This window comes from Hyperolius riggenbachi, chromosome 1 (genome assembly GCF_040937935.1).
Source record: "Hyperolius riggenbachi isolate aHypRig1 chromosome 1, aHypRig1.pri, whole genome shotgun sequence".
Lineage (NCBI taxonomy): Eukaryota > Metazoa > Chordata > Amphibia > Anura > Hyperoliidae > Hyperolius > Hyperolius riggenbachi.
Window position 1 is genome coordinate 154,865,286 of NC_090646.1, and position 12,802 is coordinate 154,878,087.

Consider the following 12,802-nt stretch of genomic DNA (forward strand, 5'->3'; position numbering starts at 1 on the left):
CAGGGAGATTTCCTATTTCTCTGCCCCGCCGGCTGCATTTTTTTCCTCATCAGAGGGATTCCCCAGGATGGCTGGATGCCTGACTGCACGCTGTGGGTAGTGATCTGTGCTACCCACAGCGTGCAGATCAATTATCCAACCACCTTAGGGAATCCCTGGGCAGCCAGCGGGGCAGGGAATGTGCAGGGTTCCCCCTTGTATGCGGAGGCTATGTGGGCGGGGGGATCCCCCTCTGTGCGGGCGGGGGGACCCCCTTCAATGGTGGCTATGTGGGCGGGGGATCCCCCTCTGTATGGGCGGGGGGGATCCCTTTCAATGGTGGCTATGTGGGCGGGGGGATCCCCCTTCAATGGTGGCTATTTGGGTGGCCTATCACCCTTCTCCCCCCTCCCTCCAGATTTCCCCCCCCCCCCCCGCCCCCGGTCTCAGCCCGTTGAGTAATTAGGTGTACTCACCCGAGGGCTTTCTCCAGCGACGGCTGCGGCCTACACCCTCCTCCATCTCCGAAGTTTCGTTCTCCGTACAGTTACATTACGAGACTTGGTGACGTCACCAAGTTTCGTAATGTAACTGTACGGAGAACGAGACTTCAGAGATGGAGGAGAGAGTGCGCTGCAGCCGTCGCTGGAGAAAGCCCTCAATTGAGTACACCTAATTACTCAACGGGCTGAGATGGGGAGGGGGGATCGGGAGGGAGGGGCCACCATTGAAGGGGGATCCCCCCGCCTGCACAGAGAGGGATCCCCCCCACCCACATAGCAACCATTGAAGGGGATCCCCCCACCCGCACAGAGGGGGATCTCCCCCGCCCACATAGCCACCATTGAAGGGGATCCCCCCACCCGCACAGAGGGGGATCTCCCCCGCCCACATAGCCACCATTGAAGGGGATCCCCCCACCCGCACAGAGGGGGATCCCCCCGCCCACATAGCCACCATTGAAGGGGATCTCCCCCCCCCCCCCCCCCACCGCACAGAGGGGGATCCCCCCGCCCACATAGCCTCTGCATACAAGGGGGAACCCCGCACATTTCCTGCCCCGCTGGCTGCTCAGGGATTTTCTAGGGTGGCTGGATACTGGTTCTGCACACTGTGGGTAGCACAGATCACTACCCACAGCGTGCTAGGATGGGGGGGGGGGGGGGACATCTGGCAACCTATAAATCTTGCTAAACACCTGGCTCACTATATACCTGGCTGCACATCTGGCTCACTATATATCTGGCTGCACATCTGGCTACCTATACATCTGGCTAACTATACCTGGCTGCAACATCTTGCTACGTATACATCTGGGTCTTATACTCACCATTGGCGTGCTGATCCCTCGTTGCGTACCGCTGATAGCTTCCCCAGTGCCTTCTTTCATATCCCTTGGCGGATTTTGCTTCTCCCTCGGCGATCACATGCCCCCCGTTGATCGGCGTTGATGACACCAAGGTCATCGGCGTTGATGACAACAGCGTCATCAACATCTTGCAGAAAACACTTTTTTTAAATTAAATTCAATACAATAACCTGTATTGAATTCAATTAAAAAAAAAAATTAATTGCAAAAAAATTATTGGAATTTAATTGAAACACTTTTTGCACAGAAATCCTGGGGAAATAGAACGCCAGGGTGGTTAACATACATAAAGGGCTGGTTTTGTTTAAGAAGGTGTGCTAAAATAATAATAAAAAAAAAAAAAAAGTGAAAAGGAGAAAGGGTGGTGGACTTGCTTCTTCCGAGGATGACCACAACTAAGTAAAAAAATAAATGCACACAACGAGTTTTTCGGGTGCAGTCTGCTTATTTAGATCAACTTGTGCTGAAAAGTATTTTGGTTGTTTTTTACATATCTTTTGACATTTGTAAATGTACCTCATGAAGCAGGCTGCCTTGCCGTTATCCTAATGAACATTTTTGTGGTTGTGGCGGTCCTTGTAGGAGGTAAATCCAGCACCATTCCTCCTTTTAGGGTTCTTTCCCACTAAGACGTTGCGTCAGATGCAACGTTAAGGTCGCATAACGTGCCCCTAACGCAACGCATGTGAGCTTTAAGGTTGGACGTTATATAGAGCCGCGTTATGCGTCTCTTGATGCGTCGTGATGCGTACTTTTTGACGCATACTATCGGATGAAAACGGCGCATGCTGCAAAAGACTGTGGAGACCACGTGATCGGAACACTCCGCATCACGTGGTCCCACCAGCCAATAAGCGGCCGCTCCAGGAAGTAAACAGTGCCGTGCATATTAATTAGCCATGTGGCTGGCCACAATAGCGGACTCTCCCCTCCTCCTCTCCTGCACGAAAAAATAAAAAAAACACATTACTGAGCATGTGCAAACAGTCTAATGCGGCTAAAACCGCGTATAACGCACAGCATGCTGCACTTTCTTTAAACGGCCAGCGTTACACTGCAACGCAACGTGGGCGCTGCGAAAAAAACCCATTGATTTTTCATTACTGTGAGTTGGGCTGCGTTACAGGCTGCTCTAACGTGCGCCTGTAACGTCCCACTGTGAAAGCAGCCTTAAGGATTTTAGATGTTTTGATGTTTATTTTTGCACTTCCTTATATAGTCCACCTTGTGACTGGTATATAGTCCACCTTGTAAAGGATTAAAAGGAAGCATAAAAAACCCCAAACTTACCACCATCACCTGCACATATCTGAGTGTGAACTAGTTTGTGATCCACATTTCTTTGTGGTTGTTGGTCTCTCAGACAGCCCAAATTTGTGAGTATTCCTTTTGGAGCTTGGTACTCCCTATACTGTTTACATGCTATAGGATCTTGGTTTTTGTTTTCCTTGAGTTCACTGTTCAATGTATTTTGAAAACTTGTAGGCGTGTGGGAGACTCTCCAGTTATTGGAGCTGGGTCGTATGCAGATAGCAGTGTTGGAGGAGCAGCAGCTACTGGAGATGGAGATACCATGATGAGGTTTTTACCAAGGTAACAAGCGTACTTTAACATTCATACAGATTGTATTAAACTGATAAGTGCTTAGGACATGGGCAAAGCAATAACCATAGTGACTACTGTGGAGTCCTGGAGCAAGGGAGGCCAAGGTGTTGTTGCTTAAATAGTCAGCGCTTTTTGTCCTGTTGGTTGGCAGATTCAGCTGTTCTGCATTGCTTAATATCTTGGGCAAAGTTATGGTTAGCAAAATGTCATCCCATTTCATTTCGCCTAAGGCTGAGGTTTTTTTAGAGGAAGGGGTGTGCATCAGTAAACATTTAGCACAGAGAGGGCAGAGTTGGAGATCTCACTCCTCATTTACTGTGCTGTACCACCTACCCTCGCCTGACCTAATCAGGGACCAGAAGTGCCAGCTATAATATTTTAGATACAGAGATCCTCAACAGTCTATTAATGCAATGGTAAAAACATTGAATACCTTGATAAAAGCACTCTTACTAAGCCAATAGTTGGAATTTTGGTAAAGTCTCATTATACTTATCCAGCTTAATCCATGCCCAAATGAACATGAACATCTCAACAACATTTATGTGCCCTGGGCTGCTGAAATAGAGTGACCACCTTGTAAACATGGACTATCAGATTAGCAGATAAGTCAAGTGTTGGAGTGTGGTGGTGCTATGCCCCTCCCCTTGCTGTATACAGATTAGATGCCATGCTGTATGGCTAACTATAGGAGCTAGAATTTGATTATGACTATTGTAGATATAAGCAAGTGGTCATAATACGACCCCAGTATTTTACCTGTCCTACCTATTCCATTTTAAAGTGAGGGAAAAGAGGTTTTGCTTACAGCAGCCAATCCAATGTTTGTTGGTTGCCCTAGCTATTCCCTAGGATCCATATACCCTGTAGCCAATATGTGGTTTATTTCATTTCAGTTACCAAGCTGTAGAGAACATGAGGATGGGAGCAGATCCTACATCTGCCTGTCAGAAAGCCATCTCCAGGATCCAGAAACATGTTCCAGTATTTTTTGGAGCTATTATATGTGCCAACAACACAGGAACTTATGGTATGTCTATAATTACACTTGCTTGCATTTTATGATTTTATGCAGACTCCGTGCATGGGTTTTGGGTCCTATGGGAGAAAAGCAAATGAACGTGTGTGCGCGTGCGTACATCAGAGGCCACATGGCCTATAGTTTTGAAACCCAAAGAGTAGATAGTTGTTGGAGTTCAGATCCTATCAAGATTTACCCCTACCTTTTTTAATTTTCTTATTCTATGAACACAACTATTTAAAAGGGTTTCTAAAGGTCCGTACACAACAGAACTACTGATGTCGCCCGTGGGGGATCAGAGCCTGATCCCCTTGGTCAACATTTCTGGGCCAGGCTGCACAGATGCGCTGTATTGCTATGCGGGGGGTGGATGGAGGACGGAGTAGCGTGTGCATGACGTTACGCGGCAAGCAGGAGAGCAGTGTGAATAATGAAGTTGGCCATCTCTGGAGATGATTCGAACCCCCCGGCGAATCACCTGCACGTCCTGGGTTCTGTGCCATTGTACACATGCTTGATTATTGGCTGAGGTGGTCGTTATCGCCTTTAGTCTAGCGTGTGCATGGGCCTTAATTGAAAATGCTAAATGGTGTGCAGTCAGATACTAATGCTTGTACTGTGATACATAATATATTGTCTTGTCACTTCACTGTGACAAGGGGGCTCACAATCTAGTCCCTACCAAAGTCATATGTCTAAGTATGGATGTAGTGTATGTATTGTAGTCTTGGGCCAATTAAGGGGGAAGCCAATTAACTTATCTGTATGTTTTTGGGATGTGGGAGGAAACCAGAGAGCCTGTAGGAAACCCACACAGACAAAGGGAGAACATACAAACTCCGTGCAGAGAGTGCCCTGACTGGGATTCGAACCGGGGACCCAGCATTGTGTCACTGTGCTGCCCAAGGTGTAGATTAGCTATATTTAAACATAAAACTATAGAATGTTGTAAGTAGGGATTGAGTTAATATGTACTGTATATTAACTACTGAATAAGACCAGTTATCCCAAAAAACCCATCTCAAAATGTATCTGAACACTGAACAGATATACAGTATCTCATTATAGTAAACTTTGATATAGTAAACATTTGGGTATAGTAAACTTAGTGTCCAGGAGTAACACCTGGCATAGTAAACCATGATATAGTAAACTTTTTTTTTTAAATTATTATTATTGGCCCCTTTGGTATTTTGTATCTGGCTATAGTGGAAATTGGGCGGGAGCATGCATCATACTTCAGTCTGAGACTTATGAGCTCAGTCGGTGGGCTGGCAGACACTTGTAGCCTGCTTGCTATCTGCACACTACCCTGGGCCTGCGTGGATTACCTCAAAAGCACCGGCCAGTGAGACCTATGCTTCCTGTCTAAAGCCGCATCTACACGCGTAGATGCGGCGGCGATGTCCCTTATCAATCGAGCCGCATCGGCTCGATTGATAAGATCCGACAGGACAGATCTCCCCACCGCCGATTCCCTGCTCATTCCCCGCGAGGGGACAATGGCAGGGAATCGAGCGGAAGATAAGCGGCGCGGGGACGAGCGGGTATTGAATCCGGCGCGCGAGCGGGGACGCGGAAGAGGCGATCCGGCGGCTAATCGAGCCGCTGGATCACCGCCTCATCTACGCGTGTAGATAAGGCTTTAGATGCTGCCTGATGAGGGAATTGCCTATCTGTGACTTGCTTGTGCATGACTTCAATGCTATAGTATCATCCACGCTGCTCAGAAATGTGGACAGAAGAGCGCACCATCAGTACTGTACCTGCCATAACTGCTGAAATGTATGCTTCTTGTGCAAGCTGTTGTGCAGTAGCGTCGTGACGGGGGTGCGACCCGCACCAGGTGGCCTAGAGGGGGTGTGCTGGCCCGTTTCGCTTGCCCGGGACTTGAACTTTGGTGTGCCCATGCTCAGTGCCCCGAACAAACATGGGCAGCTTTTGTGCGGCGCTGGATGGCTGCATGTAGTTATAATGAAATTGCAGGCTGAGCTGTCAGCTCAGCAACACCGCCCCCTGCCCAATCACGAGCGCCTGGAACTGGCAGGGGGCGTGTACTTGTATTGAAAAGGCAGGGGGCTGAAGCATGCTTGAGTAGCTCCGCCACCTGCAAACATGGATGTGGACAAAGCTGTTCACCCGCCCACCAGCTGCAGCATGGCTCCCTGATCCAGGAAAGGAGCGAGCAACACTGAAGTGAGTGATGTGTGTGAGTGATATGTGTGTGTCAGTGGTCAATCTGTGTGTGTTTGTATGTGCATGCGTGTGATATTTCTGCAGCATGGCTCACTGCATCCAGTGTGTGTGTGTGTGTGTGTGTGTTCGGTGGAGTGATATTGTGTGTGTGGGGTCGGTGGAGTGATATTGTGTGTGTGTGTTTGTATGTGCATGCATGTGATGTTCCTGCGGTGTATGTGATGTTGGTAGTCTGTAAGTGATTTGTCGGTGGTCTGTGTGTGTCTGCATGTGATGTTGGTAGTCTGTACTTGATGTCAGTGGTCTGTCTGTGTGTGTGTGTGCGTCTGTACGCGATGTCGGTGGTCTGTGTGTGTCTGGATGTCTGTGTGTGATGTGTCAGTGGTCTGTACGTAATCTCGGTGGTCTGTACGTGATGTGTCGGTGGTCTGTGTGTGTCTGTATGTGATGTCGGTGGTCTGTGTGTAATGTGTGTAATTGGTATGTGATGTGTAACCTTGTACTCTGAGCCTGTACTGTAAACTAGCTGCATGGTGTGCTGATCCCTGCTATCTCCAGTATGTACAGTATAAGCTGTTACTCTGCGCCTGTACTGATAGTAAACTAGCTGCAGTGTGTGCTGATTTCTGCTGCCTCCAGCATGTACAGTATAAGCTGTTACTATGTGCCTATACTGATAGTAACCTAGCTGCAGTGTGTGCTGATCTCTGCTACCTCCAGTATGTACAGTATAAGCTGTTACTCCGTACCTATCCTGATAGTAAACTCACTGTACTGTATGCCATTCATTTCTCCCCCAGTATGGAACCAGGTAGGTGAGTAGCTGTGCATAGCGCTTCCCTGCTGCACATTACTCTGCATCTGAGGGGGGAGCATGGAGGGCGGCCCGGGGAGAGGAAGGAAGGGAGGGAGAGGTCGGGCTGCCCTCCCCGCGACTGCGGCTCCCCCTCCATTAGGGGGGCACCTACCTACTCAATACTGGGGGGCAGCTACCTACCTCACCTATACTGGGGGGCAGCTACCTAATCTAACCTGTACTGGAGGGCAGCTACCTAATCTAACCTATACTGGGGGGCAGCTACCTATCTAACCTATACTGGAGGGCAGCTACCTATCTAACCTATACTGGGGGGCACCTACCTAATCTAACCTATACTGGGGGCAGCAAACTATCTAACCTATACTGGGGGGGGCACCTACCTAATCTAACCTATACTGGAGGGCAACTACCTATCTAACCTATACTGGGGGGCAGCTACCTAATCTAACCTATACTGGGGGGCACCTACCTATCTAACCTATACTGGAGGGCAGCTACCTATCTAACCTATACTGGGGGGCACCTACCTAATCTAGCTTATACTGGGGGGGGCACCTACCTATCTAACCTATACTGGGGGGCACCCACCTTTCTAACCTATACTGGGGGCAAGTATTAGGGCTACCTATATTAGCCCACTGCCTTTCTGTTACAGTTACATTACAGTTACCCCACCCATGTGATGTCATGTCCACAACCTTTTTTTTGCCGCTGCGCGCTTCGCTTTTTTTCGGGGGGGGGGGGGGGGGTGTCGGTAAATTATCCGCACCGGGTGTCAAACACCCTAGCTACGCCACTGCTGTTGTGTGATTATTGCATGCTAATCCCTGCATATTGAGCACTGTGCATTGTGATCTAGCTTAGAAGCTGTCTGTGCTCGCATTGAGAAGAAAAAAGATGACTTACGATTATTGATTGAATTAAGATACAGTACACTTTATGTGCTTGAGTATGATCATTTCTGATATAGTAAACTTCTGATATAATAAACTACTTTGCCCGGTCCCTTGGAGTTTACTATAAAGGGATTCTACTGTAGTATTGGTTTAAGTTTGCTCCAAGTGTAACTCTACAGTTATGTTTAACAAGTTCCTTTAGCAAATCTTCAGAAATCCCTCTTACAAATTGCTCACTGTAACACTGCATAATGATAGATCATGGCGCATAGCTTTGTTTTGCATAAATACATGGATGAGCCTCAAACTTCAAAGCAATCAAAGATCAGTCATTGTGCAGGATGTCTCATTAGCACGGTTTAGTTCAGCAGTGAGCACAATTTACCGATCAATAAGACTTATTAGCTTAGACTGCTTATTTCATACTTTGATCTTTTACTTCCCACAGATTTGTGTATGTGAGATTAGACTTGGAGGAACTCGTTACTCTTTAATCATTAAGTTGCAGGAATTTTTTTTTTGTTACATGAATAGTTTTTCTGAATTGAATTTTACTATTAGATATGCTGCATGCTGTGTTGTGGAGGTCAGGAGGGCATTTGCTTTACAATAGAAATACTTATTGGTAAACAAGTTTTTCTGGAACGATACAATTTTCTCCATTTTACTTTTGTTACTTTGAAGTAGGGTTAAAAAGGGAATTTATTCAGCATATATTTTAAAATGCATCTGTCAAATATAATAGAATAAGCAGAACAAAATAGGTAATTATAAGACATAACCAAAACTGGTGATTTCATGCTGTTGCTTCTTGGTCCATGCTTGAGAGCAAATGTCACACGTAGTCATTTTTATTAGCATTCTCCCTCTCTCTACTCGTAAGGGGAGCCCATTGGCAGTAAACTTCTCCTGGTCAGGAATGAGCTTTTGAGTAAGCAACTACTCAACATTAAAATTAGGCTTGATTGCCTCAAGTGTGACTACGTGAGACGGGGATTTACTTAGCCAGTAGACCGTCTGTTTCTATGCGTCTCAATCCACTCGCACGTGGCCTATGAGACACGTTCCAATACTCGCTACTACACTTTTTCCTTCAAGGCGGAAGGAGGAAGTGTGGTAGTGAGTCGTGCAACGTGTTCTATAGGTCGCATGCAAGTGGCTTGAGACGCATAGAAGCCGAGGGACTTCTGGGTAAGTAACCCCCTGTCTCCCGTGCTCACACTTGCGTTAATTAAGCCTCATTTTAATTTCGATTTCGAATGGCTTTCTACTCTGAAGCCCATCACTGCTTCTGGTGTGCATGTAGCTGGGAAATTTGGGTGCAGTGTAAAGCCAAAAAACTGCTCACCATGCTCCTGCAAAAGTCCTGGCGGCATTAATTACTATTTTCTTTCTAGGACAGTGGGGTAAGACGTAATTTGGCTACCAGCTACTGCTACCAAATTATGCTGTTTTTACAGTAATTTAGGCTCAGTCATTTGACGGTGCCCAAATTACTGCCTGAGCGCTGCTATAGCCGTAATACACATTACTGCCTGTGGCGGCACCCAAATGTCCTGTGTTGTTTTGCCTCGTTCTCCTGGAAAGAGTAAGGAAGGTTATACTCGTTAGTGTCATTTATCCAGGTCATGGTATAACCATATAAAAAATTAGGTAGCTTAGCTGGACACTCTTTATTCTTAAGACTTTGGGCCATATCCTATTAACTTTTCTCCAAGGAGTTGATTTTTCATCTTATAAAAAAATAAATGTTAATGATACCTAGTAATTGAAAAAGTACTAAAAAGAAGGTAAAGAAGTAATATCAAACTCATTGAGTAAATTTGTGTTTGTGGGAGAAAATATCTTCTTGGAGAAAACTCAGGAGAAAAGTTAATAGTACAAGTCCCCTTCTATCTAACTAAGATGCCTTATGGACCCTTAAAAAGATATCCAGTTGAAAATGCCTTTTTGTTTTTTTGTAGATACAACTGTAAGTTTAAAACCCCATACACATGCTAGAGAAAATTCAGCTGAGGCAGCTAAGAACAACCGCTTCTACAAAGTATCTAGTGTATGTACCTCAGCCCTGATGCCTCGGCCAGCAATCAGTGTGGCAGATCGATTTGGCTTAGTGCATGTTCTGCCCACCACGTGACATCACTTTCATGCCGCTCCATCTGCCCTCAACTCCTTTCCCCACAATCTCCCTTCGCATAGCAACATAACACATTATTAGCATGAGGGCCAGCGGAGGGTGTGTAGTGTCAGCCCTGCAATTTCTCTTGAGGTATTGAGTGAAACAAAATGCCTGGTAAATGTGTGCAAGGCTTTAGAATTGTCTGCGTCATACTTGCACAGATCATATTTCACTTCATAAGGTTGGCAAGACAGGTAGTGGGGATCTAAAGTTAGCAATTTATACCTTAGTCTGCAAATGGTAGGCTGGCCAAGTGCCTAAAGATACACAACCCCGTAAACATTGAAATGCCTGCAGAAACCATGCAATATTTCTGCTGACAAACTTTACCCAGAGATCCAGTTGTGAATGAAGCTTGTTCGGAGATGTTGGTATGCAGAGATGGTCCATTAGATGCAAATAATTCAAATTTGATGGTAATTTTATGCAGTTATTCAGCTTCAGCATGCCACAGCAACTCTATTTCATCAGTCGATTTGCAAGCTTTATAAAGATGCAACAATTTACAATTATTGGCATCTCAATGACCATTTATTATCAGGGACCATCATAGGTTCATGGTTATGTTGGGCAAACTGAGTAAACAGAAGATCCAGGCATTACCTATTTCAATGACTTAATCCTGTAATATCAGTCATACCACGGCCCCCAATGCATATGTCCTCTACATAACCCAGTTATCCAGATCAGCAACTGCCACTTCATTTTCCTAACTAATGTATAAATCAGGGGTGCACGCGTAATTTAGATTTCAGAAGCCAGTCTGCCTAGTCATGGAACCAGCTTGAAGTTTATTGGACAGCTGTATTTAAATCCCAAGAGCATAGATGTGTCAAGCTTTGGCTTGAACTTTCCATGCAGGCCTGTGGCGTCAGAGCAATTTTTGAGTACCTGGAGTTGGTTTCATAAACTGTCGTCAGATTAGTTTTGTACTGACTCCATAGCCCTGTCAGGGCTGTGGAGTCAGTCGGATAATCTGAGTAATTTTTTCAGTACCAGGAGTCGGTGGACTCCTAAACTGAGAAGTTGGACATCTCAAAGGGAAAACAAGAAGGTCTGGTGAAGAGCGACCTTCCCCCGTAATCCTTGGAAATATTTAAGCGTAGATTTAAGAGTACTGAAATTAGAAAACCCACTAGATCCAGCTTAAAAATTATAGACAAGTTTTTTTTAATACACTAAACACAGTAGTGCTTTGTGGAAAGTTGCACTCCTTAACATGTTTTCTTTACCCCTCCAGGTGCTGCATGTGCAAAGGCTCCCGGATTCTCACAGTTCCATTATACAGTTTTCAAACCAGGCCTTGCAGAACCTCTAGTGGAGAGCGTGGATTGCCTTTAAAAGTTGAAACTGCAAACATTTATGACTGAAGAGGTGGAGATTTGTTGAATATTACCGTATATTAAGAAACATTATTCCAAAAGAAGGGACTCTATTGTAAAGCTTATACTGTAAATTGGATCTTCTGTAAGTTGGTTCTTAGCTCTGAATATACAGTAGAAGGAAAGTTATAACTTCAAATTGCTGTCTGTTCCTCACTTCTTGTTTTTGTTGACCTTGTTACCAGGACAGGAGTAAGTATAAAAAATAAAAAGTTTTAGTGAGGGTTCACACTTATTGCGGAAACATGAACATTTTTTTTTCACGTTAAAATGTGCAGTTTTTTCAGAACTGCAAATAAAAGTAAATGGAAAAATCTCATGTAATGTGCACATTTATGCTGCAAGAACAGTTGTTTTTTTGTTGTTGTGAAAACGCAAACACAGACGCACATTTTAGCAGAAGTGTGGTTTTCTATTAGCTTTTATTAGAGGAACAGCAAATGCAATGTTTAATAAGTGTGAACCGAGCCTTGTTGCCAATGACACTAGTGGAGAAATTCCACCTTACTTGCTGTTCAGTTACCTTATAACTTGGATTAAAAACTTAAAGTGTACCAGTGATGATTAAATCGAAAGATTAGATTCTTACCCGGGAGGCTTCCTCCAGCCCCATAAGCGTCCCATGCCGTCCTCCCGCAGTCTGCCGTTCAGTGGCAATCAGTCCTGGTAATTGCGTCAGTCGGGTCCAGTCTGTGTCTTCTGCGCATGTGCGGACGATCCAGACTGACACGACAGAACGGCAGACCGCGGGAGGATGGCATGGGACTTGTACATGTTATGGGGCTGGAGGAAGTCTCCCGGGTAAGTATCGAATCATCTCTGGTTTACTTTAAAGATCTTAACATGTTCCTAAGTCTGCAAGCAATAAATTAAAAAAAATAATAAAGTGGAACCCCAAATCAGACTGATTATGCAGACGTGCAAACAGTTTTTAGTTATCACTAGCGACACATTCACCGCCTATGCTTGTTTCAGTTCAACCACAAACTGAGGCTGAAGAGCCATGTTCATGTATAATGTAATCTGCTGACTATCAATAGGATGCCCAAGGTTGGCCCATATCCAGAGGTGCTCAAAAGCAACACATTTGCATTTTGATTGTTAAATTAACATCCTAAATTAGGGTGTTTTTTTGTATGAAAAAATGTTTTGACATTTTTTTTTTTAAATATTTTCTAAAAATGTAAAACTATAATAATGGATAATAAAATGCTTGGACGACTTTTTTACTTTAAGCTTAATTTGCACAACTTGAAATACATGTTAAAGGGAACCAGAGACGCCAGATAAAAGATTTTATACATACCTGGGGCTTCCTCCAGCCCCATACGCACGGATCGCTCCCACGCTGCCGT

At 45.2% G+C, this 12,802-nt stretch overlaps 1 protein-coding gene across 1 annotated transcript in view; it reads left to right on the forward strand.

Moving 5' to 3' along the window:
• Positions 1-12,671, forward strand: part of AGA (aspartylglucosaminidase) — a 51,414-nt gene extending 38,743 nt beyond the window's left edge. Inside the window, exons 7-9 of the mRNA XM_068269044.1 lie at positions 2,834-2,941; positions 3,850-3,983; positions 11,306-12,671. Of these exons, the coding sequence (XP_068125145.1) occupies positions 2,834-2,941; positions 3,850-3,983; positions 11,306-11,406 (343 nt within the window). The 3' untranslated portion in view covers positions 11,407-12,671. The remainder of the gene's footprint in view (positions 1-2,833; positions 2,942-3,849; positions 3,984-11,305) is intronic.
• The last annotated feature ends 131 nt before the right edge of the window (positions 12,672-12,802 follow it).